This window comes from Hippocampus comes, unplaced genomic scaffold (assembly GCF_001891065.2).
Source record: "Hippocampus comes isolate QL1 unplaced genomic scaffold, H_comes_QL1_v1.1 scaffold437, whole genome shotgun sequence".
In the NCBI taxonomy this organism is placed as follows: Eukaryota; Metazoa; Chordata; class Actinopteri; order Syngnathiformes; family Syngnathidae; genus Hippocampus; species Hippocampus comes.
Window position 1 is genome coordinate 197,645 of NW_017805699.1, and position 26,546 is coordinate 224,190.

General features: G+C 43.4%; 1 protein-coding gene across 1 annotated transcript in view; it reads right to left on the reverse strand.

Annotated features, from left to right (window-relative positions):
- LOC109523422 (breakpoint cluster region protein-like) overlaps positions 1 to 26,546 on the reverse strand; it is a 64,107-nt gene that overhangs the window by 23,547 nt on the left and 14,014 nt on the right. The window contains exons 2-4 of the mRNA XM_019882562.1: positions 6,292 to 6,478; positions 2,038 to 2,142; positions 1,305 to 1,490 (exon numbers count right to left, since the gene is read on the reverse strand). Coding sequence (XP_019738121.1) covers positions 1,305 to 1,490; positions 2,038 to 2,142; positions 6,292 to 6,478 — 478 coding nt within the window. The remainder of the gene's footprint in view (positions 1 to 1,304; positions 1,491 to 2,037; positions 2,143 to 6,291; positions 6,479 to 26,546) is intronic.

A 26,546-nucleotide genomic window follows, 5' to 3' on the forward strand; every position in this document is an offset into this window, starting at 1 on the left:
AATGCTGTGGTCGCCGGTTTGACCCAACATAAACTGAGCTTTTCTGGTGGCATATTTCCAATGTTACAATGTGGGGTCGGAACCGGCGCCAGGTAGATGACGGAGCCAGCCCCCAATAGCCACTCATTGGAAATAATCAGTTACCGGTCATGAAAAACAGTAACTAAGGCAGTGACTGAGCGTGCCATCTTGTGCTGTGATGACTCTCTTGTGAGGACTCTTTAGTTCACAGCGCGCATTTCATAACCTCTAAATTTCCTATGTCGGGAATTCTGGTAAACTGCGGATCCCATGTAGAGCCATAACCACTGCGCCTTTTCGCTACAGTTGCAGTTACAGAGGCTTTCTAGTACTTTCCATGGGTCAGGAGCCATCTGTTCAGCAGATACCAGGTCATATTTTACACCATAACATTTCACTACGTCTGCTCCACAGAGGTCAACGCCATTCAACCTGGTCCATTTTTTTTTTTTTTTTTTGCACAGTCGGCCAATGGAGGTGGGAGAGGTCATTATATTAGTGCTGCGTCGTCACTTCTGAACCAAACTGCAACACTGCCCTCATACAGTTTACTGGGATTAATTTCTGGCTGCGTGAAGGCTATCTCATTAGGAAGGAAGGAAGAGGACGACTAGATGGCAGAAAACCAATATTCTACAAGTGACGCCGAGAGAGCGAGAGAGAGCGAGCGAGAGCGAGAGCGAGAGAGAGAGAGAGAGAGAGAGAGAGAGAGAGCGCTGTGTTTAGAGACACAAAGCACACAGAGCAGCGACCGGTCTCAGCTGCGGCTCCGTTGAGGCAAAAAAGGCAGCATTGTGAAACAAGCTTGCGACTCCCTCTCTGTGTGTGTGTGCGTGTGTGCGTGCTAGAGCATGAGAGAGCATGAGAGGGCGAGACAAAAAAAGGGGGCCGAATGAGGCCAACAGCAGTGGGTAAGCGGCAAGCATTTCGGAGAGCATTAACAACCAATTCATTGTGGGTTAATTGAGCCGCCGTGCAAGTGATTAAGAAGAGCAGCGTACATGTGGCTCTGACATCATTGGCAGGCAACAACTGGAGGGCAGACAGAGGGAGAGTAAAACAGACTCGGGTACACAATTCAGGAACACTTGCAGAAACGCTTCATCCAATCAGAGCAGTTCCTCAGTTGTGGTAAGTATGCAGGATTTTTAATCAGGAAAAGTAGCTGTGATGTGCTGTCTTGAGTTTTGGGGGATCAGGCTTTTCACTTTGAATCACTGGTGCGGCACGAGCAAAGACACACGCACAGTCTTCTGGCACTCTTTCAGTAGGTTCAGACTCACCAGTTTTTGGAAAAGATCCCCGACTCTCTGGTGGTGGCCCCATTGCTGGACGCGGGGCAGGAGTCCATCGTAGAACTCCTTGTGGATCTCGTAGAGCTCAGGCACTTTGAAGAAGATGGTCTCGATCTGGGACACGGAGAGCACGGGCTGCGACGTTGTGGCCGCCGCTTTCAAAGGCTTCATGGGCTGAAAGGGAGGGAAGCAAAAGAGCTGTGAAAATATGACCAACATCTGTTAGCAAACCGAATCATAAATAAACACCCAATCTGCAACCCGAGACTTAAGGAAATCGAGGTAATGTTGGTTTGCGGGAAATGGGGAAACTCGCATTACATTGTGGGATATGGCGGCCATTTTCCAGCGAGCTGTATCCGTGGAGAATGTGAACAAAGCGGAGTAGTCACGCACCGAGGAAGCCGGGAAATGGGATTTATTTCGAGCATGAAGCTTTTGCTATCACAAACGGCAGAGAGTTCTCGTATCCGCAGTGGACACTCGATGGCAGGGGCTTGGGAGTGCTAGCTAGCCGTCGCCGGTTTATATCAAAAATGGTTTTTATTATTTGAGTTTTCCATTGACTTTTGACAATTGGTTTTCAAGCACAACAAGTTTCATGAACCCGGCTCAAAAAAGGTGTAAAATAACTCCAGACTACAGCAGACGAGATGAGTCACTGATCTACCAGACTGCTAAATAGAGAAAACGAGTCGTACATGTGTGCGCGCGCACTCACCAGTAGCAGTGCCTCCAGGTGACTGAGGTATGTTTCTTCACTGGCCAAAATCCCAGACAGAACCCACTTCCTCATTTCCAAACCTTTCTCCACGTCACATTCCGCCTGCAACAAACAAAGCGCATTAAAATGAATTCCTAGTTTTTGTTGTTTGTTTGTTTTTTGGGGGGGAAATGGGGCAAAACATGTGGGATTAATGCTGTTCAATAAATAACAGCTCGACATAATAAGAAGGTCTAGGCTTTCTTCGAGAAATCCTTTATCGGACTCCCCCGCCGTAGGGCCGGTCAAAGCTCGCCGAGGAGAACGATCGTGAAAGAAAACAGACAGACAGACTGCGAGATTCCTCGGGCTGCCTTGCACTTTGAAATAACTCAAGCAGGCAGGGTGTCCCAGAGGTGGAGGAAGCATCGTAGAAATACCTGTGTGTGTGTGTGACTGAATGAGAGAGAGTATACACACAAAACTGCGGGTGGAAGCATCCCGTCCTTTAGGCTACGAGAAGAGGAAAGAGAGGATGAAAGACAAGGAGACAGAGACTAGGGCACACACAAGAATAAAGAGCAGACATAAACAAAGACCCCGGCATGAATTTGTCTCTTCGGTTGGGACTGAGAAAGAGAGACGGTACACAAGTGGAGAAAGAGGAGTGACAACTGAACTTTTAAGTCCACCGTCGGGATTTACTGTTTGCATTGTAATCTGGAATACACTCGAAGTTACTCAGGGATATCGCTAACGTTGCTGTCACATCCACCACCGAAGGCACAGGTGTCAAAGTCAAGGCCCGGGGGCCAGATCTGGCCAGCCATATCATTTTTATGTGGCCCGCGAAAGCAAATCAAGCATGTCAAGTTCCATGATGCTTGCTTAAAGTCTGAACCAAAATTTCAAATTGTCACATGTAATCCACAATAACAGTCATTATTCTTGACTTCTGATTTTAAAACGAGTTATCCATCCATTTGTTGTGCGCTGCGTATGTAATATGTGAAGGTGATTAAACATTTATATGGTTTCCCAAAATTCATAACGGCCCTCCAAGGGAAACCGTAACTACAATGTGGCCCACGACAAAAATGAGTTTGACACCCCTGGCCTCAGGTGTGTGGTAGTGGGGAGAAAAAGGTCAACCACAAGTGCGCGAAACATGAAAAACTTCTGGAATTATGTCCTTAGTTCCCGTATTTTCCGCTCTATAAGGTGCACCTAAAAGCATTCAATTTTCCCAAAAGCTGACAGTGCGCCCTATAATCCGATGCGCCTTATATATGGTGTGACAGTCTCTTTATATTCCCCATTGCGTTGTTTCCCTGTTTGTGTTCCGATGCCATCCAGTTGCGATTATGAGCAGGAACCAATTGTAACCGAAAAGGGTTCTGACCGACGCAAATTGACATTTGCATTCAGCAACACACACTCAAACAGACTTTGCGAGCTCTGTGCAGCCATTATGAAATGAAGATAATCCCAAAACCAATACATTGTACCGTTATAATTTTGACACCTATGTTTATATTGTGATATGTGCCATTTACCGTGAATGAATTCAGTCAGTGCTAAGAATTGTAGGCCATAATAACTCAGAACGAAAAAAAGAGTACAATTTAGGGACACACACAATCATCGAAAGACTACGTGTCTCCCATGCAAGTACAAATATGATGTTTAAAAAAACAAAAATCAATTGATAACCTTTCATTTTGGCCAAACAGAAGCCTGAGCGTCGTCGTATTTAAATGCGCATTCAGCGGCTCCAGCTCAGGAGGCGCACTTGGAAACTGACCAGCATCGATTGTAAAAACATTATTAGCGACCTCGGCCTCCGTTTGCCACAGAGTGCAGGAGAACGTCGGCTCCGATAAACACTCAGATTGCAATCCATGCCCCGTTATGCACTTTATTAACCGTTCAAAATTTCTATTTCACCTCGTCTAAGCCGTTTAAGCATCCCTTTTCTGACAAGCATTGCTTGGCGAAATCCCTAACGAGATTGCTCGCCATCTCTTGGCGTGTCTGCTCTGTAATGGAGCCGTCACAGAGCCATCCTCGGCTGTCGGGAAAATGGTGATATTTTCCTCAACGTGGCATTACTTCCGCTTATTTAATTTCATCTGGATGTCGGAAAAGGCTGTTCAGGAGCAGATGTGTACAACGACGCCGCTGAACAGAATGATGAGGGGAATTCAAATTAGGCAGGAGAGATTGTACAGACTAGTCGACTCATCGACTAGCCATTTGTATAAACAGGTGAGTGCACTGAAGGGAAAACACACAGCTGTGTTGGTCCCAGAACAAGGATACCGTACGTTTCACTATTTGCATGTTACCTGGCTGTCCCTGCGTCAAGATATTTTTTTTTCCTCTGGCTGGGAAACACCATCACGCGACAGAAATAGAGCCTTCGTTCAGCCCATGTAGATGCCCTTGCATTGTAATGTGTACGTACTCCCTAAATTTGATGCATGAGCTCTGCAATGTTGGAGGATGGAGATTATTGCGGAGAATTCCCTCCCTCCTGTAATCTAAACAAAACATAGAGTACCATACAAAAAAAAAAAAAAATGTCGACGACATCAACCTCAGGGACTAGTCAAAACAGGCTCGATTTTCATCACGTTTGTGTCGATGTAAGAAAAATCTGAAGTCATGCATATCCTAATAGGCAGCTGAGATATATTTCTAATTGTGTGTGTGTGTGTGTGGGGGGGGGGGGCGCAATTCTTGAACAAAATGGTAAAGTTAAGACGGACCCATTGGGACTTAAATCGTTCATCCATCCCCCTATTATCCTGTTCAAGGTCAGAGGGAGAACTGAGTCTATCCCAGCAGGCCACACACGAAGCTATTTCTTAAAAGCGTATTTTCCTAGCCTGGGGGTTAAAAACAAAAGGCGCCCACAAACAACTGGGTTTTATTCACACACCCCCCCCCCCCCCCCAAAAAAAATGTCCACACGAAAACACATGTTCTACCTCAAATGCATTTTGGGCCAAAGAGAAGCCAAAAAAGCTGACATGATTCTACATTCTGAAGCCTCCATTCCTTATACATGATGTTTAAAATGAGCAGTGGTCTCAGGCTTTGCAGAAACTCAAAAACAAGCCAAAAAGTTCATTCAGTCTTCCCCGTCGACACACAGACATAGAAAACAAAAATCACCTTTAAAGGCCCCAGACATGTGAACCACTACAGCAACCGAGGACTTGATAAAAATACAAATAAAAATCAAAGTTCAGAAGCCAAACATGAAAGATGGCCATTTCTTATTGAAATTCGGGAAAAGAGACCACACGGCATCCATAGATCATCTGACCTTGGCCTTTCTCCCAGTCAGATTATGGTGGGGAAGGGGAGTCACAGTTTAAAAATAAAAAAAGTTCAGTTTCAGATGGTGATGACTCATCACAGCGACGTCATGAAGCCTCAACTCTATAATTAGCCAATCGCAGCTTGCGTGGGCTCTGACTCAGTTGGAAAAGCAGACTATTGGGAGAGGTGGGAGGTGGGGCCGTCTGTACAAGGGCAAACCAAGGACGTGTTAGCTCCACTCTCATGATATTGACTGAAAAGAATTTCAGGCTACTGTGGGAATTTCATCTGACGGATAATTGTCGATGTAGGCGAAACCCCTTTTAAAAAGTGTTACTCGGTGCATGGGCACACGTGAATAGAAACGACGCGAAACTTTGCTGAATTTGCGTCAATGTGCATTTCCTTCGCAAGCTTTTCATCAGATGTCACGGATGATTTTCACTCTTGGACAGAAAACAGAGACGACAATGAATTTGCCTATTGTCTGAAATGAGAACCAGGCCGCCTCTGAAAAAGGATGACTTGCATCATCTGCACATGACAGCTGCCGAGGCTGCGAGTCAGAAAGCGATCCTCCCAAATGGCAGAATTTGATTCCTTGTCAATTGACTAGCGTTTTGATGAGACCGGATTCCTGTAAAAAAAAAAAAAATAGAACGGCCGACCACTCTCAATGTATTGAGGTCGAAGGAAGCATTGGTGTACAAATATTGCGTGGATAGACAACAAATTACAACCCGATCAAATGAGATTTAATATCACCTGTACAACGTTTTAATTGTCATTTTCAATGTGAATGGAATATTTCTTCCAAATATCCAAACTGGGTCAGGCGTTTGGATGAAAGCGAGTGAAATAAACAAACGGATGGATACATTCTGGTCCATGGCAACGCTGAGTTCATAAAAAAACGGGAAAAGGAGAAATGACAACACTGACCGACTTTGCGGACTCCAGCGATCCCGAGGAGAGGGTGTCCCGACTGCTTCGACTCTTGGAGCTCAAGTGAGGTGAGGAAGAAGGCGAGTCGTCGATGTACGGCAGGATGTCGTGGTGCCGCCGCTGCTCCTCGGCCCGGGCCGCGAAAACAAAAGTGAAGCTTTTTTTGTTTTTCCTCTTCTCTTGCCTTAAATCTTTTTACTACGGCCGAAGATATTTTTTCGGATCTGTTGATAGGTTATCTGTCTTTTTGTTCAATAAACAAACCAACAACGTGTGCACAAATTTTATTCAATATAAAAATGGATATCGATTGCTGATTATGTATTTCCCAACTTTTATTTTGCGACCCCCCTAAGATAGCCTTGGTCATCTCATGCCCCCCGGGTCTGCCACTACGCAAAACCCAGCTGGTCCAGTGTTCAAATACGTTGCGTCAGAAACCAATTCTAAAGAAAAAAACTGCGCCAAACAAATGAAGCATGTGACACGCTGTGGGGAACCGTGATGGGAGGAGTCCAAAGTCACAATCGTCAATCATCACAATGGAAAGTTCCCCCACGCCCACATAATCAAAAACGGTGCCATTTCTTCACTCTTTATGAACCAGGTAGTCACCAGCTAACATACAGAATGACAGACGAACTTTTTATTTAATTTATTTAATTAAAGCCTTGAGAGCAGAACTTGTAAAGGTGGGTCAAGGTAATTTGAATAACCTCAATCTTGAACCAGTGCAAAGTGTCTCTCATTATATGCACCAAAGGCAATTGAGCTGGATATAAAACAAAACTACAACCTCGACACCGCGTTGGTGTGTCACAACGATCCTCGCTGGAGCCCAATGTTGTGGCTTGGTGCGCTGCCACGCGCGGCGCACACACAAAAGTTTGGGGGCGTGTTAAAATACTTCAAACCAAAAAAATATGTTAAAGCCTTGAGAGCAGAACTTGTAAAGGTGGGTCAAGGTAATTCGAATAACCTCAATCTTGAACCGGTGCAAAGTGTCTCTCATCATATGCACCAAAGGCAATTGAGCTGGATACAAAACAAAACTACAACCTCTACACCGCGTTGGTGTGTCACAACGATCCTCGCTGGAGCCCAATGTTGTGGCTTGGTGCGCTGCCACGCGCGGCGCACACACAAAAGTTTGGGGGCGTGTTAAAATACTTCCAGGGAGGCGAGAGTCAGCAGTTCTGGGAATGCGGCGTAGCAGCTGAAGGGAAGACTTCAAGCATCCTTGAGAGAGTCACCAAGGATATTTTGCTTACCGCCTCCTACTACTCTTGCTTTCAACAAAAGCTGGCCTGGCCTCCCGTGTGCTGACTAATCACAGAAAAACTATGCAGATAAGGGCGAGAACTAAAGCGCTAAGTGGTGCGCAGACCTTCAACAAGCTCGGGAAATCCGAAATTGGATTAGGATCTTAAGAGTTACTCTTCGCTGATGAAATCAAGGCAAACAGAAAATTCCCTCTCAACCAATCTTAATAACAGCCCGCAATTTTTTACGCATGAGTCAGAACAAGCTGGAGTCTATCACAAACCTATGCTATCTGGAGCAGTGAGTATTTTATGAAAAACACTTCTGGGTCATACTAATCAAATTAAAAACAGCAAATAAGGTGCGAACTGAGCTTTAGTGAACGGATTCTTGCTTTGCGCGCATTTGTGACCTCGAAAGCTCGTAAGTGCGTGCAGTGGGTAGTGTTGCAGTGTTGTTTGAATAGCCTTGTTGGTGTTTGTGACATTCTGGCATTTCTGTTTGACTGTGAGCTACGCCGAGACAAAACACTGAACACATCGTGGACGTCCTCACAAAAGCACAAACCCAAGAGTTAAAAAAAAAAAAAAACCCGGCTGCTTGGTTTTCAAAAATTTTACGGATGACAAACACTGACAATCGAAGGGCCAAAACAACACAGGGTTTTTTTCCGTCTTGTGTCCCTGAATAAACCACTAAAGGGGTGTAGACACAAGAGTCATCGGGATGCAAGGGTTAAGAGCCGCCAACACAGTTTGGCGGAAGGGCAACTCCACCTCCTCATTGTTGGGTACCCAAAAGAGACACAAAATTAACGTGTGTGTGTGTGTGTGTGTGTGTGTGTGTGTGTGTGTGTGTGTGTGTGTGTGTGTGTGTCCAGGGGACATGTGACCTTCAGCTCACCCACCGTTTGGGCCGGATCCTGGCGACTGGTTGTGGGTGGCGGCTGCCCACCGGGTCCGCCATGCAGGACCAACATAGATGCCTTGGGTAAGTGTGTGTGTGTGTGTGTGTGTGTGTGTGTGTGTGTGTGTGTGTGTGGTGCGCCTCTGTCTGCAAAATCAAACCTTGAACCAAAATGAACAGACTCGTCCTGCTTATTGTGAATTACTTTTTGCCCTTGTTGTGCTGGTGTACCGTTATTTATATGCACGCAGGTATGACCATGACTTCTAACGACTGGAGTCATCATGGTTTTTAGAATGAACCAGTGGGATATAGAAAACATGAACGTTGGTCTGGAAATATCAGCCCATCGCTGCTTCTCCAAAATAGCCGCACAACCTCATATTCCATCCACCTAGCTTTGGAAAAATGTAGTCATGGGATACACTGAGGCTGTGTGTGTGTTTTTTGTGTGTGGAATGCCTTTTAGTGCCCGCAGGCCAAAAACAGAGCATCCACACAACTTTTTTTCTTTGTTTGTTTTGTTTTTTTGGTTTAAGCCAGTGACCACCTCTTGGTTTGAAAGCAGCGCAGACTCAGAGCTGAAACCACATAATGAATAATAATGCTCGAGTGACGATTAAATATGGAAAGAAAGAGTGACAAATGAATCACGGCAGTGTTGACGAAATGTTGTGCGTCAGAGGAGTATTTACGCGCTTCACCGGGGAAACGGCAAAAAGCTAAACAACTTTGGGCTTTTTGTCTGTCGTGACACAATGCCACCCGTCTGTTTCTTTTTCGAAACAAATGAACAAATTCCACTTACTTTGCCTCTCTATTGGTGTGTATAGGTTAATATCATTGTCCAATGAAAAGCAGGTAAATCAAACCCCGCCCCCTCCAATTATTAATATAAACAGTTTCAGTTACAAGGAAAAACAATTGTGGGGAAAAACGTGTTTCTGGAAAGAAAAAAAAATGAGGTAAAAATGTTTTCATTGGACAGGTATGACGCTACATGCATACAACTGCATCGAAAACCATGAACCCAATAGCAATCATATTTAGCTTTAAAAACACATTTTGTTGTTTTTATTCAGAAATCAATTTATATTTTTGTTTTTGGGGGCGGGGAGGATCGATTTTTTAAAAATTAATATGAAAAGAAATGCCTTTTCCTCAAAGTAAACAGAAAAATGGAATTTATTATTTTTAATAATTAAAAAAAAGGAAATTAATGCTTTTCTAAGACATGGATGACACTGCATACACTCACACTCAACCATGAAAAAAAAACGTTTTTCTTCATTTCCAATTTTTTAAATAGAAAAAAAAGTAATACAATATATTTGCTACTTGTGTCGAAAATTCTGAAAAAAAAGTCCAGATCTACATGACATCAAGGAACGGAATTTTCTTTTTTTTTTTTTCTGAGATAGAAGGCATCAAAGTTAGGCGAGACAAAATTTGGAGACACGTGCTTTTCCTTGGACGGCAACCAAAAACTACAAGACAAATGTGGGTGTGTGCAATGAGAAGGCAATTGCACATGTATTTTTCATAACACCAGCTGGCTGTTTCCTGCTACTAGCGCCAAATCTTGGAGGGAGTAAGCTACTATCTTTATGTTCATGTAGCCAGATGACTTTGTTCTGAGTAGCTGTGTTTGTTACCTGCAATGTGCAGAAATTGTCAGAGTGTAAACTGGAATTTCCAATGACACTAGTCTTCAGTCTGACCTTCTTTTGTCCTAAAGCTTCTTCTATTCCCGACTTGGGTCAAGCATTCATCTCCTACGCTGCATGTCTGCATGCTTAAGCATCCATGTATACAGTATCTGTTTTTTGTTTGTTTTTTTTTGATCCAACGTGTTCATTTTTTTTTCCTTACTCGGAAACCGCCCGTGTATCCTCTGATGTTGCGGCATATACAGCTGGCATCCTCATGCTCCTCGCAGCACATTATCTTCCTTACATTCCCCTCCTCCCATGCCTCACGTCTCCCGGAACCACACGTCCTCCCCCCCTTTACAAATGTAACAGAAAAGCCTAGAGAGCAAGGAAAACACACGGAGGTTCCCAACAGAGATGGCATGAAAGACCGCCAAGGCATCGATTGCTTCCGAGAAGTACGAGCCAAATTCTGCGTTGAAGCACAAAAATAAGAACTGTGTACCGATGTACACACCCACATTCAATGTTTACATGGTAACAAGCACTGGGGAGGGCAAACGGGCCTTTTTTTTTCCCCTGCTGCAGGTGGAAAAAAACAATCACACTGGGAATAGGTGGAGTATGACTGTCATGTCAATATTTTTTTTTTCAAAAACAACCCGCCTATGGTTCCAAAGATACGATGCCCTGCATCATTGCTGTGTAGCTAGTTGGTCACAGATCCACCTTAAGCAAGAAATAAATCTTGATACTAGGAAAACCAAATTCTGCTGCCCGCAATCTTTTTTTTTTTGGTATTTGCATTTTCTCAATGACACCATTAATATCTGCTCATAACTTGCATAGTAGCCACAGCTAGTTGCTAATGGTTAGCCTCGAATTATGCATGTCAAGACCTACCTTGGTTGTTCTCTTAAAATGCTACAAAAAGTACAATAAATAAAAAACACCCTTTTGTTATGGAACATACTAGAAGCGTAACTAACGTGTTTTCTTTGTTCCAATGAACAATCTGTTAAATCGCGAGTCGACTTTCTGTTTCCCTCTGTACTCAATCCGTGATTACTAATTTGAAAAGAAAATGGAAAATGTCTGCATCAAGATGGCCAGAAATTAGCTTTTCATTGGTTTTGAAGATTAATAACGTTCTGTATTTTTTTTTCAGTAAAATGATAAAATATAAAAATAAAGCTAATGGCTAGTCTCGTATTAGCTATCATAGCTGCAGCTAGCTATCCCTTAAAAGTGGTGCTAATAATATATTTATAAATGTACCTACAGTGTAAATACAGTGTGATGCGTCTTGAATAAAGTTAAATTTGAGCTAGTGACATATTTCTGCGATTCCATGATTATCTCGTGACAAATTAGGAGCTCTAGCCACCAGCGAGCTGCGATTATTCATATTATGCCAACACAGTTCAAATGTTTAATTCTCAGTAGTTTATTCATGAATATACAGCTTGAGAAAGATCACTTTTTTTTTTTTTTTTTTTTTAAACTTGGGTTCCACTACAATCTGTCCTATTTGGCTCTCGGCCATAATGGCTCTGTTCATACTCACAGAAGTGCATTAGCGTAAAGCGATAAATGAGATAAGCATCACTTAAAAGGCTTGTCTGAGTTCAACCGAGCTCAAGAGAGCTGTGACCTTCGCACAAAGAAGACAAGCGTCGCCTGGAGGGAGTCGGGGGGAGAAAGAGGAGATGGAAGTAAACAGAAAGATGGCAGAAGGAGACGACACAAGGCGTTGCTAATTCTCAAGTCTCATCAGCGAGGAAATGATTATTAACAAAGAGAAGATGGAGAAAATGAAGCCGGAGAGAAATTGAAAAACGGTGGGGGGACTGAGAGATTCCCAACGGCGTCCCGACACCACCCCCTTGCCCTTAGGCACTCAACATGGCTGCCATAAATCTGTTCTTGGCACCGTCACTTTTATTGGACTCTGGGAGGAAACCAGTCATCCTAACACTGCTAATACAGCGCCATCCCTCACACACATACACATAAGCGCTCACATTAATGCACCCACCCAGCCTCATTTAGCAACATTTTGAGAGTGGTACGGTTCAGATTAGCCTGCCACGGTATATCTCGGAATCGTAGCACATCAAGCTAGTCATACACGATACATACAATGGTGTCACACCATCAGAGTGTGTTGCAGTGCAATTATTCCAACAAAAAGGAAGACAACAACGGAGCATTTGGAATTCTTTTATTCAAGATTTGTGTGAGGAAAAGGGATCGTTGGTCCATTCCAAGTTCACAGAGAATTTACATGTCTGGTTACTTACAAATAAGTTCTATGTCAACTAATCAACAGAACAGAGCGCATTGCTTATAGCTCCACTCCTTAGGTCTTGTCCTGTCCCCAAAACTGACACGACCGTAATTTGGTCCGATTTAAACTTTTGACCAGGGCGGTCCTAACAAGAATTTGACTGATTGAAGGCGACACATTTTAGTCAAGACTAAGTAACGGCATCAAGAAAACGACGCACGAGGGCAAAACAGAGACGATGCAGTCTCCAAATGAAACAAAAGCACTGTTGATTCAGTCGAGGATAATCTATGACCTAAAAAAAGAGCAACATGAATTTAGCAACCCCAAGCTCCCTCCTATATAGTAAATCCTCTGGTCAGTATTAGCCTGCTCAATACAACATTAGCATCTAAAAGGGAGTTATATTGCCCATAGTCAATCAAGGTAATTTAGTCCTGCACACCAAAATACGGTCCAGGAACATGTACATGGTCCAACCGTACCCGACAAGAATAATTCACGCAGCGAGTTGACAGAGGCTACCTCCCTCCTCCGTTGAAAGCTGATACATGTACAGAGTGTCAGAGCTGTTAATCTTATTAAACAGATGAGGCATGGATCTTGGACGTGAACAAATAAAGATGCAATCCAGTTTTTAATCGTACAATCCCGCAATTTACCAACCAAAATCGGGTTCACATACAGTGCAAGTACCTTGCGTGAGAGAGGAGTGACAGTCGGTTCTTTTATCGCCCGAGCGTCCAATTTAAAGACAATTTAGCACCTAGCAGTGGGGGCTGGTAATAAAGTGGAAAGCCGTGGCAGTGAAAGCAGAGTCGAAGACAGAGCGTGGTTGGGGGTGGCGGCGACGCCCGTCAAGATATAAAATGAACTCGTGAGCAGTGATTCTGGTTCAACCCCCCCCCGGTGTGCGCGCAGGCACCTTGATGGCTGGTAATTGAATAAATGTATTTTTGTTTCTCATTCGGGGTCACACAAAGTGAATACCTGTACTTCAGTGATGAATAAACAGAGGTTAACCTATAGCGCTAAAAGGTAGACTATTGGGTAAGAGCGAACACCTTTCCGACAAGAAAAGTCAGCTCGCCATGATTCAAATGGCTCTCGATGGAATTCAACTCCATCATGCGGAAATTTGGGCCACACTCGCATTTCAGCAACCTTCCATGTTTTGCATGGGAGGTGTGTCAGAAGCCTAGATGGTAGAAAGGCACGTAAGAAATTGCGAACGGATGGCAACGAATAAGGGTATTCAAACAAAAAGACGACCAAGGGTATTTCCATCCATCCAAAAAAAAAAAAATCCCCATCAATGAAAAGCTAACCTCTCCGGCACAGGTCGTGAAATCTGCAAGAGAAGACAGGCTAAAAGTGTTTTGATGAAAAGAAAGACATTTAACTCCAGCGGGCAGATCACACACTCAGTACAGACTCTTGAATCGTTGCGTCACGTGAGGAATAATTACACAGCCGATCATCGTGACTGACAGGAGGGTTGTGAGTCCAACGGTATAAACACACACAACGCACAGTTGCGTGGAGAAGTCCTGTCAACTTGCCCAGACAATTTTTTTTTTTTTTTTTAACCATCCTCTTCAAATCTTTCATATTTGCTCACCTTCCTGTTGCAAGTTCCTCTGATCGCTTTGGAGGAAAACGGGCGTTTCAGTGGAAACACACACTCAAACATACACACTGCCAGACAAAGCTTTGATTCCGGAAGCGTCTGCCCGTGTCTTCAATGTCAGCCACTCAAGTCCAAACGAAAAAGACTCATTACTCACGCAGGAGCCCGGAGCATTATTAAGACCGTGTTCAAATTGCTGCAGAGACTCTGATTAATAATACACCATACGAAATTACCATCCCAACGATGGAGCGCACTCATTAGTCCACACTTTCTACTGGCAGAGCTAGCGAAATATAGAAGATGCCTGGTTTCAGTCTGCAGATAGAAGCCGATTGGCCTTAAATCATCTGCTCTAGTATTCATATATGTGACCAAAGTGATTACAAGGAGGAAAGAACGATTGGTAAAAGCTGACAAAAGCAAACATCCTTGGATCAGTTCTTTATAAAATGCCAGGCAAAAAAAAAAAAAAACGATGAGGACGCAGTTCAAAGTTAAATAACCACCATTTTTATTCTTTACTCTATTCTTTGTTTTTTTACGTTATGCACAACTCTCATTTATTGTGCAATGATATAATTGTACCGACATAGTTTGATGCATTTTTATGCTTTAGAAAACATTTATGTCTGAATTTTGGGGTGGCTTGGAACGGATTAGGGCATTTACATGGAAAATGCGTCTCTACTTACAAATTGTTCTAGTTAAGAAATTTCTGACACAACCAATTAATTTCGTAAGTAGAGGTACCACTGTATTTATTTGCATGCAACTCTACTCCTATTATTACGTTAGCTTCTTTATCTTTGCTCGGCTTTACAGGTCTACCAACCCTGCGGTTCCGATTGCGTCAGCATGCTTTTTTCCTCACACTTTATTTTAGTTGATCCGGTCTGCATTGAGACGGTGGCTGTGATAAATTTTGAGGGCCTCCCTCTTTAATGTATCATGAGCACCGTGGCGCCGGGGTGTGATGCTGCGGGGGTTAGCGTGCGGTCTCATTAATTTAGCAACACTGAAAGCTGGCACTTCAATCTCCACGGCTGTGCGCAAAACATCCTCAACTCGTGTGGGTTTTAAATGTGCTGGGGAAAAATAGAATGGATGGATCGGACTGAGACGCTAATTGCATGTTTCCACATTTACTTTATCTTTGATCATGCTGAGAGAGTGGGTGAGGGGGAGGTTTCGGGGGGGGGGGGGTTACTTCACCCACTCGAAGCAAACACAAGTAACAGACTGTACTTTGAAAGTTTGCCGGGGGTGACTCACTTTCTTCGTTTTTGTGGAGGGGTGGACGCGAAGCTCCATTTTGGCGTGTCAACACTGTGGCGTCCGTTTTATTTTTCAGTGAACACTCGAGGTTTTGACACATAGAAAAAACGCAATTGTCCAAGGATAAGTCGTTGCATATAAACTAGCGAATCAATTCAGCCAAATTAAAGACAGAATTCGCATTTTTGTCCCATGAGTACACAAAGCTACAATTTGGGATTCTGCTTTCCTGTGTGGAGTTTGCATGTTCTCCCCGTGCCTGTGTGGCTTTTCTCCGGGTACTCCGGGTTCCTCCCACATTCCAAAAACATGCTTTGCAGGCTGACTGAACGCTCTAAATTGTCCCTAGGTGTGAGTGTTCGTGTCTGTGTGCCCTGTGATTGGCTGGCAACCAGTTCAGGGTGTCCCCCGCCTACCGCGCGAAGCCAGCTGGGATAGGCTCCAGCACCCCCTGCGACCCTTGTGAGGATGAAGCGGATCGGAAAATGCATGGATGGATGGATAAATAGATGTATTGTATGCCAGAGGCTCTCGATAGCCCATGTGGAGTGAAGGTGAAAGGTTTTAGGTTGACACAATGAAGAGTGGGAGGCAAAGGTCACATTTTGTAATTATGCGCCTGCAAGCTGTATCTGTGTCTCTGTGCGTGTGTGTGTGTCGATGCCCACATGGGGTGGATGATTGTACGGCAGGTAACGGTACCTTGCCGCGCTTCAGATCATCTCCATGACAAACATCAGGCAGCCACATTGCTTTTGAACTAAGAAGCATTCATATTTCTTTTTCGGCCCTAATTCTAAATAACGCCGTGTGCTTCCACACAGACTGTCTTGCGAGACATCGTGATTTCATTTTCCGTTTTTATGATCCCTAATCTGATCCGGAGCTTCATTACATTCTAGTGTCAGTAAAACTCTTTCATCATGAGGCCGGTTCGTTTCCTGACAAAGCATAATGAGGATGGCCGCAATGACGTTTTGTTGAATTTGTTTCTTCATGTCATCATTCAAAACGAGAGAATTGTTTCTATTGAGCGATTGACTTATTTCATCAGTTTGACGAGTTTTTAACTACAAATGACAGATCTTCTCTGTTTTATGCTATAATGTGTAAATGTGTAAAAACTGGCTGATTTTTGTCAGATGACAAATGTTTATGTCTTAGCAGAGGTGTCGCGATGCCTTGTCTAAACTGCTCCCCCCGTGTTGTAAATCCAATTTTAAATCATGCCTCATGTAAACGTGCAGCATCGAACTGGCACGGAAGGGACTTTCGCCTCTGTCGGAGACGTGAAGGCCTGCAGTGGGACACTTTATCGCCGACAAACAGCCGAGGCAACACAAAGGGCTTCAATCTGCTGAATCGCGGGTCAAACACAAGGCGCCGCATCATTGCTGCTCAGGGCCATAAAGTGCCGGAGCTTTATGCCCGCGCTGTTCAGGGGACGCGAATTAGGAATTTGCTAAACAGGCCATAGAGATTTGCCAAAGCCCGTCTCCCGGGGAACTGTTGCCGGGGGTTACCATAGCCAACAAGAAGAGCATTTCATTTTCAAATAGGTACCGTGCCAGACCGAAAGACAGACTTGATTCACGCCGATTAGTCGTAAAGTGGTCAACATTACCAGGTGAAAAAATAAATTCAGATCTCATGTGAATCTGAAATAAGTTTATTTTGGGCTCTAATGAGCAAACAAAAGCTTCAAAATGGTTGCGCGGGCAAGAAAAAGATTAAAAAGTGTATTCCGAACATGAAATTTGCTCACATCGAATCTTCTCCTCCTCCCCCCACAGTCTAGCCTCTTTAAACTGGCCTAGTGCCAGTCAGACTGTCTGCCAGTTTGAAGCATCCCCAGCATCGTATTACCTGCAGCGAACGCTCGATTGGTGCCATTATGGAACTAAAAGCCTTCACGGACACGCAACATGATTTCCAACCGCCCTCCCGCAGACGGCGTCTTCTCAAATTCACACCTATGAGGTACAAAACATGATCCTAACGCGAAGGGCAATGATTTTAATTTCTATTTGTTTCCATTTGGATCGAAACGTCTGTTTTGTCGTCTTCCAATTGACACGCATGTCTCATGAGAGCTTGATGGAAGGACCAACAATAGCCGCATTGTGATATGACAAAGGCTATATGATTGAAGGACGCACCTCTCCACAAAGGTATTCATTATTGGATGCGTTTTATTGAGGCCCGGTCTCCTTGGCAACAGGACACGACACAGGAAAGTTCAGGGCAGCGCGTGTGTGCGTGCGTTCTTTATCGAAGGCCCCCCAGAAAAGGCACGCAGGCAAACGGATTGAGTCATTGGGTTTGTTGTTGTTTTCGGCTCTTCATTTTTTCATCGAGTGACGAATCATTCGACTGCAGAAGTGCCGATATTACGAACTCCCACGTGTTTATCAGGAGTTTCTTTGAACAACGGCCACTTTTTCGAATTTTGAAATTAAAATTCTTTACATTTATGATGGGAAGCAATAAAATGGTGGCATACTGCTCTGCCTCAGAGTCGAAAGGTTCTGGGCTAGAGCCTTGCATGTTCACTTTGTGAATTGCAAAAAACATGCAGGTTCGATTTCATCGACGACTTTGAATTGTCCATAGATGGCAAACGCCATGGCGAACGGCCGTCTGTCGGTCAATCTATGAGCCCTACGATTGACCGACAGCCAATCCAGGATGTCCCGGGCCTCTTGCCCAATATTAGCTGAAATAGGCTTGAGCTCACCAGTGAGCCGAGGAAGTGCGATCTAAAACGGATGGATGGATGGATGGATATCATTAAAAGCGTCTATACGGGGGGAATAAAACAAAAAGAGATGAATAGTTCATTCTTCCCAAAGGCATTAAATGCTTAAGGCAAGACACACAAGAATCGGTGTGACTTTCTTGTCTGGTGCCTTGAGGGGAAATAATTCGATTTGCCCTTAAAGAAATAAGGAAGCAGTCAAACATGAGCCGGAGTGTCTGCAAGACACAACTTTGAGAAGGACTGCCTGCCACTCGAAACCGCGACTGTCTTGTTTGTTTTTCCTCCTGTAATCCTTTCCAATCGACGTCTATCGTCTTCTGCCGCACATCAAACCTCGAAGCTGGACTGCCTCCATTCCTCTTTCGCCGCTTTGTTTTCCTTTCGTGTTAACGTGGCGCTAGCGGTAACATTAGCATGCTTATGTAATGTGACACCACAGGCAGGTGAGGGCATGGCAACGCTCTTATAGTGATGCACGCCCACGGATGCCGCTCGAATATACAAGAGAGCATTCAGCCATGAAAGTACTTTTAGAGCGCCGGTAGCTACAGCCACTTCCTAGCTTAAAATATGCTTGCCTGAGGGGGGTGGGGGGGAAAACACACCAGCATATTTCTTTGTTTTTAAGTGATATGGCAGCAAATATCCAGCTTGACAGACTGCCTGAACATACATAAGCATACAAACTACGAGGCACCATAAGGTGTGTAGAAGATGACTGAACTGTTGTCTCCATTCTAGCTGCATTTTCTGTGTACTAGCTAACATCTTCTGTGTACTAGCTAACAGATGGGTTCAAGGATGAACACCAATACAGAAATATGTTTTGTTCACACCCCAATTCAGCCTTGATAGAAGTCCACACTCTACTACTGGGTTCCATTCGAACTGTTCATCCACTTCCAAATTCAGAAGCTCACTGTCTGCCTACTGCGCCGCAAAGAACAACAGTAAAAAAAATGGTGGCTGTTTACGTGGAGAACGCATTGAGAATGGGTTGTGTCAAACATGTCATTATAATTCTGGAAGCCTGACTAAAATGTCCGCTAAAATGTTGCCTGACTGTGAAAAGAACAAGCACCAAATTGAAAAGAAAAGAAAAAAAACAAATCAGCGTGTCACATTATTGGAGTAAACAGTGAAGGAAAGGCCATGAAGCTTCTTGTACACATTCACACAAAGAAATTCTCAAAGGCTGTGCACGTGTGCGTCGATGTAACGACTCGGGGAGGTAGAGCAGGTGGGGGTGGGGCAGCTTCTCGTCGAAACGCTGCAATTTCTCCACCACCAGACAGATGTGCAGCGAGTCACAGTCCCACAATCCTTATAACCATGAAACATGGGCATCCGCGCGCACACACGCTGAACGAAACGATTTCCTTGTGCGGTCCAGCCAAAATATCAACTGAAAGAGAAATCTCCACGTAATATAAAGGTGGGATGTTGAGTGCGGGACCAAACGAAAGGTCGAAATAATAAGACACGCACACACAAAGCCGTCGGCGCACAGACATGAAAATGCCACATGGCACGGCAGACAGCGAAAGAGGAGGAACTGCAGTAGAAGAACAAAGTAGTCATCATGTCTGTGAGGCGTATGTGTGACAATGAATCAGACACATCTAACCACCGTGTGTGTGTGCGTGTACTTGGCAGGATGGAAGCACAGGGGAATAAGCTGAGAATACCAAACGTTCAGTCAGTCAAGATCAGGATTTAGCCACGTATGAGCCACAAAACACCCGAAATATCCAAATGAGCAATCGCAAAGCTGTCGACTATCCTTTGTTGTCTTTTTAGCGCTGTAACTCGTTTTATTATGGAAGCACAGATTTCCATTTCCTGTTTTTGTTCAATACAGTCAGTCGGCTTAATCGGAGGGTCAACCGGTCCTGAGCAGGCAGCTCTTTGATTTTGACGAAGGTTGTGGCTACTACAGACGAAACTGTATGAACATACACGACGTTTTAACGAAAACTGCAAAGCGTTTTTATTTAACGTTTACATTTAAAGTACTGACAGAAGGACAACCTCTGAACATATCAGATGAAAATCAAAAAAAACAATTAAAAAAAAAAAGCACAAAATATTGGTCACAATTTTCTTCGAGTAGACAAAAATACTTCCATCTTAGAAATACAAAAATATTTGATTCCGTGAGAAAAAAACGACAACAAAATTTGAAGAAAAATTTTTTTGTTTCTCGTCTTTGTCTTCTCGTTTCTTACAAAATGTCGTAGTACTAATAATTTAAATGGCCGTACTAACTGCCTGGAATTTTGTCTGTTGACCGTTTCATCCCTTGTAGCTTCATAACCTTTTCAAAACCTATGACTACAACATTTCTGGCGTTCGTTCTCATGGTACAGGACATGGCTACACCCTGTACACGTCCGTCAACCTGCTTAACTTGCAAAGCACATTGGCGGACTGCATTTTTCTCTTCCGAGTGTCAATATTCAGAGCATTAAGCCGTCACAAGAGGCAAACCCATTTAAGCTGGAAGCACACATTCGCATCACCCAGAGGCAAACTCGGTGCGCCTGAATAGCTGACACAAGCGTACACACAAAGGTAAACAAACAAGCTACACTAACCCACAGTGGGATGGGAGGAAGTATATTTTTATCTTCTCTGTACAAGGCTGTGAAGATCCCTGAATTATACATTACGCATTTTGTCAGCATTTCGAACACTTTGAAGGTGTTTTATAAAGTCTATTACGTTTTCGTCAATGCAGTACCCGGGCTTCCAAGTTTAATTTGTTCTGTGACAAATCACTTTACTTGTGTAGCAAATAAATATTCCATGTTGAAATGAGATGAAAAGAAATTACATTATTATTAAATTAATCCATGCAATCCCCACCCCTGATTTGAGAATTTTGGCCTGTTTTGCTGCCGCTTCTCCTTTCATCTCCTGAGTTGAGAAGTGGCTGCACATTTGTGATCCCTTCTATGGTTTGTTCCTTTTTATTTCTTTTCTTCCTCCAAATAGTTTTTTTCTGAGTTTTGGCTTGACTGGATGGAGGGTGTAAACCAGGTGATTGTTGTGAAGCCATTTGAGACTCTTTTGTGATTGAGCCCCATACAAATGAACCTAACTTGACTAAAAGGTCCATTGACTTCAAGAAATATTTTTCTTTCGGGCAACAAAGACGACCTGATCACAACTCGCCTCTGCATCGCTGCAGCAAGCGTAAAAGGCCATTTGCAACGAGGGCAAAGTGAAGGCAAGCAAAATAAATCATGAACTGGCTGAAAATAGCACTGTGGCCCGAAGAACAAAACTCAAATTAAAGCCTCAGATTCCCGCAGGTCCTCAAATCAACTCTGAACAACCACAACTGCAACTATTTCCTCCTGAGTATTGTGAACTCCAACAATCTGCCCGCAGAAGCATCTGAAGGATGCCGGCAGGAAGATTTTGTTCATATAATGGGTCCCCAAAATGACAACATTTTGCCGGTCCATCATGTTTCATCCGTCAGCGGGCTGGGTAACCATCTCCGTTCAGTACACTATGTTCTTCGTATTGCGAAACAGCCAATGAAAGACATCAATCTGCTCATTTGGAGCCGATCCCAGCTGACTTTGGGTGGCAGGCCAAAGTCAGTCAAAGGGCACATCGAGAAAACGCAGCTATACATTCATACTGAAAGACAGTTTAGTGTTTGGAAGGATGCTGGAGTAAACAATTATTTGTCTTTTTAATAGACATTGCACTGCGCTGTAACATTTAATATAAAAACATGACAAAACAGAACAAACAGACAATGTGACGTAATAACCTGGTGTTATAGAGTGAGAATAAAGCTGACAGTCCGAGGCCCAGGGGCTTTACCACATCAGTGTGACCATCTTCTCAATGCCCATTGTGCGTTTTCATTTTGTGCAGTGACCGTTCGTCCAGTTCAATAAACAGCTGGCGTATCTGAAGCGGTCTTGAAAATACAATGTTTGTAACAAAAATAAAGAAAGAAATAGATTTGGGATTGTATTTAGTGCGAGCCTAACATGTAGCCATTCCATTCTCCACTGGCATGTGGAACTCGGGCTTTCACTTGTTCTCTCCTTGTCCAAAATTCCGTCCTGTCTTTGGCATTTCAGCCAGGCATAGACCACAAAACGGTTTGCATAATAACGCTTGCATAGTCATTTGCCAGCAGTGTGAGCCCATTAAATACAAAGATGATGTTAACACGCGCTCACAGATATACACCAAAAGTGACAACACATCTGCATGAGCAGATACAATGTCATTAAACCAAAAAGGCTCATTACCAGGGAGACCGAGTCTCTTCTCAACCTATTTCATCACGAACTAGCTTGCAATGAATGTTTCCATCCAAATAGGAGCCACCCCCTATCTGCAGACAAAAGCCTTCTAAATAGTCCGAGTGTGTCCGTGACAATAAGCAGAACTACTGCTGAGATATCAGTGCACGCCCCGCCCCCCTCCCCCCACATGGACTCTTACAACTCACACAATGCATGTCAAAGGAGGTGGTCTGACCCATATACGGCTCACGCTGTGTTTTCACGGCGAGGGCATGCGTGGAAGCCGGGCGCATGGAAACAATTAACTCAAATTAATGCTTCAAGTATACCACATGCAATATTTACATCTCAGTTGGAGTGAATGAAGTCACTGTGAGGTATGACACTTTTTTTTTTTAACATGCTACATGCGTTTAGACTTTACTGTTTTATTCACCGTATTTAGCTAGTAACTTCCCATTGACGCGCTACACAAATGAAAAGAAAACTCAATGATAATAATTAACATGCTACATGCGTTTAGGCTTTACTGTGTTTTATTCACCGTATTTAGCCAGTAACTTCCCATTGACACGCTACACAAATGAAAAGAAAACTCAATGATAATAATAACAACAATAATAATAACAATCCTAATACATGCTAATCCTGAAAACTCTTCTCTGCTTTCACTGACGATTTTTTTTAAGCGGGATGTGATGAACGTTCCATATCGAGATCCTTTTGAAGACTTTTCAGGTTTGAACACTCAACAATGAATCTCTTAAAAAAGTGTTCCAAACAACACCGAAAGATATCATTGTCATCTCTTTCCCTTAAGTCACTCAAAATATCAAACGAGACCAAGCCAGTCAACACGCATACACAAATTGACAGTGCTGTCAAAGAATCATGCCAAAGTAATTCACTTTATAGCACTGAACAGCAGCCCTTGGCAATGAGCCTGAGGTGGCGCTGAGTCAAGCAGTGGTCAAGGATGGACGATGAGAGGAATGGGGCGTGGGGGACGGCAAAGAGTGGGAGCACATTATCCTTTGAGAAGGGAGACAAAGGCCAGCAGGGCTTTCGCTACACTCCAGTGACAACAAATAATAGCTCGCCAAGACCTGCGAGTGACCCACTTTTCACCAATGGTAGGCCATTGATCCCCAAAACTAGGGATGCTTTGGCCACACTTGAGAGTCTTTATGTTTTAACCCTTTCATGCATCCTGTAACCTGACAACATGATCATCTGTCCACTGTAGTAACCGCTATCCCTCAAAGGGTTGAACAGGTCAATTGTGTTCATTCTTTTCAATCTTTCTAATTCCCCTTAAAGTGATATTAAAATTAAGTAAAAGCAGAAAGATCTTTCCTCGGGATGGAAATGGCAACACAAAATGTCCCACGGTTGATACGAATCCATTCAACTGAGCTGTATAGCATCCTTTAACCTGTGCGCAATCACTGCTCCATTCACTCTAACCTTGGCTGCTCTAAAATTCACGGGCTGTTAAGTCAGAGCGATTGATGAATGTTTCAGTAGGGTTATTCTTAGTCGCATGTGACCTCTTGTTTAAGTGCTTGAGTCCACGCACGCTGACACTCAAATCTTACAGCACTGAGTCTCACTTTAATGAAAGGCATTTTTGGGGAGGGGGGGGGGGATTCACATCAGGGTTATGCTGAGTCATGTATGAAACATGCAGATTCATGGCTCCCCCCTTCAGATGAAAAGAACTCCCACGACGAAAACGGACCAAGAAAACAATAAAGCCTTGCACTGCTTCACTTACGTAAGATACTCAGCAGGGACATGAATTTTGAATTAAAGTAATGGAGGGAGTGAAGAGAGAGATGAAGACACATCTAAGGGGGATAAAATGTTCATCTGCTGCGGTAACCTTTCCATTTCTATGACCAAAATCCAAATATCATGTATCAATATCATGATCTGAGAATGAATGCACCTGCTGTCCTACAATTGGTATTTCGACTGAACGTTTCAATGAAAAGTAGATCCAAATGTATTCCCAAAACACAGCATTATACATACTGTATCTCAAGAGATGTGACCAAATCTCGCCAAGACATGAAAAATTGAATCACAGCGGAACCTCAATATTCGAATGCCTCACAGTTGGTACAATTACGTGAGACTTCCTTAAATCTCGCGAGACTTCAGCATGTGGAACGTCAACATTCATTTAAACTGAGTAACATTGAGAAAATCAAAACCATAGAACACATTAAATTGTCAAATATTTAAAGTGCTTCGGAATATGTGTCATCGGCATTTTCTTTTTATCGAAGGTGGGACTCAAACTAATGAAAACATGAATAGTTCGAGAATATACACCAGGCTTCGGGATGTTTTATTTTCAAAACTGGTTTCTTCGACAAATCATCTTACAGTCCTCGTCTTGAAAAGACGCACAGACATCCTTGCAGGCGGTGGTGCAGATTTAGTCACTCCCATCACAACATTAAGGCTGACAGAAAAAAAGGCTCCGGCAGTATTTGTGGAAAGATTAGTTTGAATCTGACGCCTTGTCAGAGCTACACATGTCTGCGTGTGCTCTCTGAAAAGTCCCAAAAGTCAAAATGTTTGATGCATGTGTGCATAGGCCTCATCCTGAACCGTACACCAGAGAGACAACGTCCGCAAAATGGGTCACCTGTATCGATGGGTCACTAATAAGTGACACTATAAATGACAATTACCCCTCTTTTTTTTTTTTTTAATGGTAAGCAAGGATACTGCCACAGGCATGTTTTGCAATGACAGAATACTGAAGGACATTCTTTTTCCACAATGTGCACCCATAAAAATGCCAGCAGGGTGCATGTTGCACTTAGCAGCGCTCAACATGTGTGTCAGCTAGCATGACAACAACGCTGTGCCAAATGTCGCTTTTACGCCGTACGGTACTGGCTTGAGTGGGTGGTTTCCCACTTAGCCTAACCGCTAAAGTTATTTTTAATACAAAAAAAATAATGTATTTACCACACAGACTGAGGTGGCTGTTTTAAGGATGTGTACTACTTTGACGGTAAAATGGCGCGCATTCGAGCTTTTGCGAGCCGTTACGTTTTGCTAAATGTCGCGCTTTAGAGCTTTTGCTAGCCGTTACGTTTTGCTAAATTACTCAACAACAACCCAGGCGAAATATTTTTAAATGAGGAAACGCCCGCCACAAACCCAATGATGGCAACTGATTCCCTCTCCGTCTCTTTAAGTGGCTAGGCCAGCCCCAGGCAGTCTAATGAGCCGCGCTGTGCTGTGCAAACACTTTTGACAGTCACTTCATTTGTCCTCGTCCAGAAGTTACACTGGAGTAGGTTTGAAAACAGTTTGGGATTTTTCATGATAGTTGTTTTCTTTTTTTGTTTTGACTTTTGTTTTTTTGTAAATTCAGTCACTGTAGTTTTAACGAGTCGGGTTGGTCGTTTTATTTTTTTTTTTTAGGACTTTGATCTGCTTTAGTTTTAGTCTTAGTTTTAGTTATTTTTGTATCTATGGTGTATTTGTGTATGTAAAAAAAGGTCACTAAGTATTTCCAATTTTAGTTTGAGCTACTTTGTTTTTTATAAATATAAAAGCCATGCACTGGACTAATTGACATATTAGTTTTTAGTTAAATCAGAAAAATAAATAAATATATTTTGGAGTATGTCTGTACACCCGGTACCTTCTGTCTACAAATATTATACAATGGTGTGATCGTGCTAACCAACAAACACACAAATGCTGAACATGTCGCGCTTCTGCTGGAGTTAATAAAATCAAGCTATCTGATTTTCATGAGATTCTTTTTATGTAATCGCTCTGCACGCTCTTGTTCGACTTGGACATATAAATCACCAGGAGCACAGCGCCACAATCACTAGGCCAGATTTAATTTGACGCTCATTCAGCGCTGCTCATTTCTTGCAGGTGGCAGGTATTTGCCATTTAATGTCCAGTCACATGGTGTAAAAATAAATTCCCTTTGCAATTTCATGATTCTTGAAGGGAATTTCTCTTCTGCAGCTCTGCTGCAATACCATCGCGCTCACACTCACACCTAGGGACAATTTAGAGTTGATTGATTAACCTGCCGCGCATGTTTTTGGAATGTGGGAGGAAACCGGAGTACCCGGAGAAAACCCACGCAGGCACGGGGAGAACATGCAAAACACACAGGAAGGCCGGAGCCGGAATCAAACCC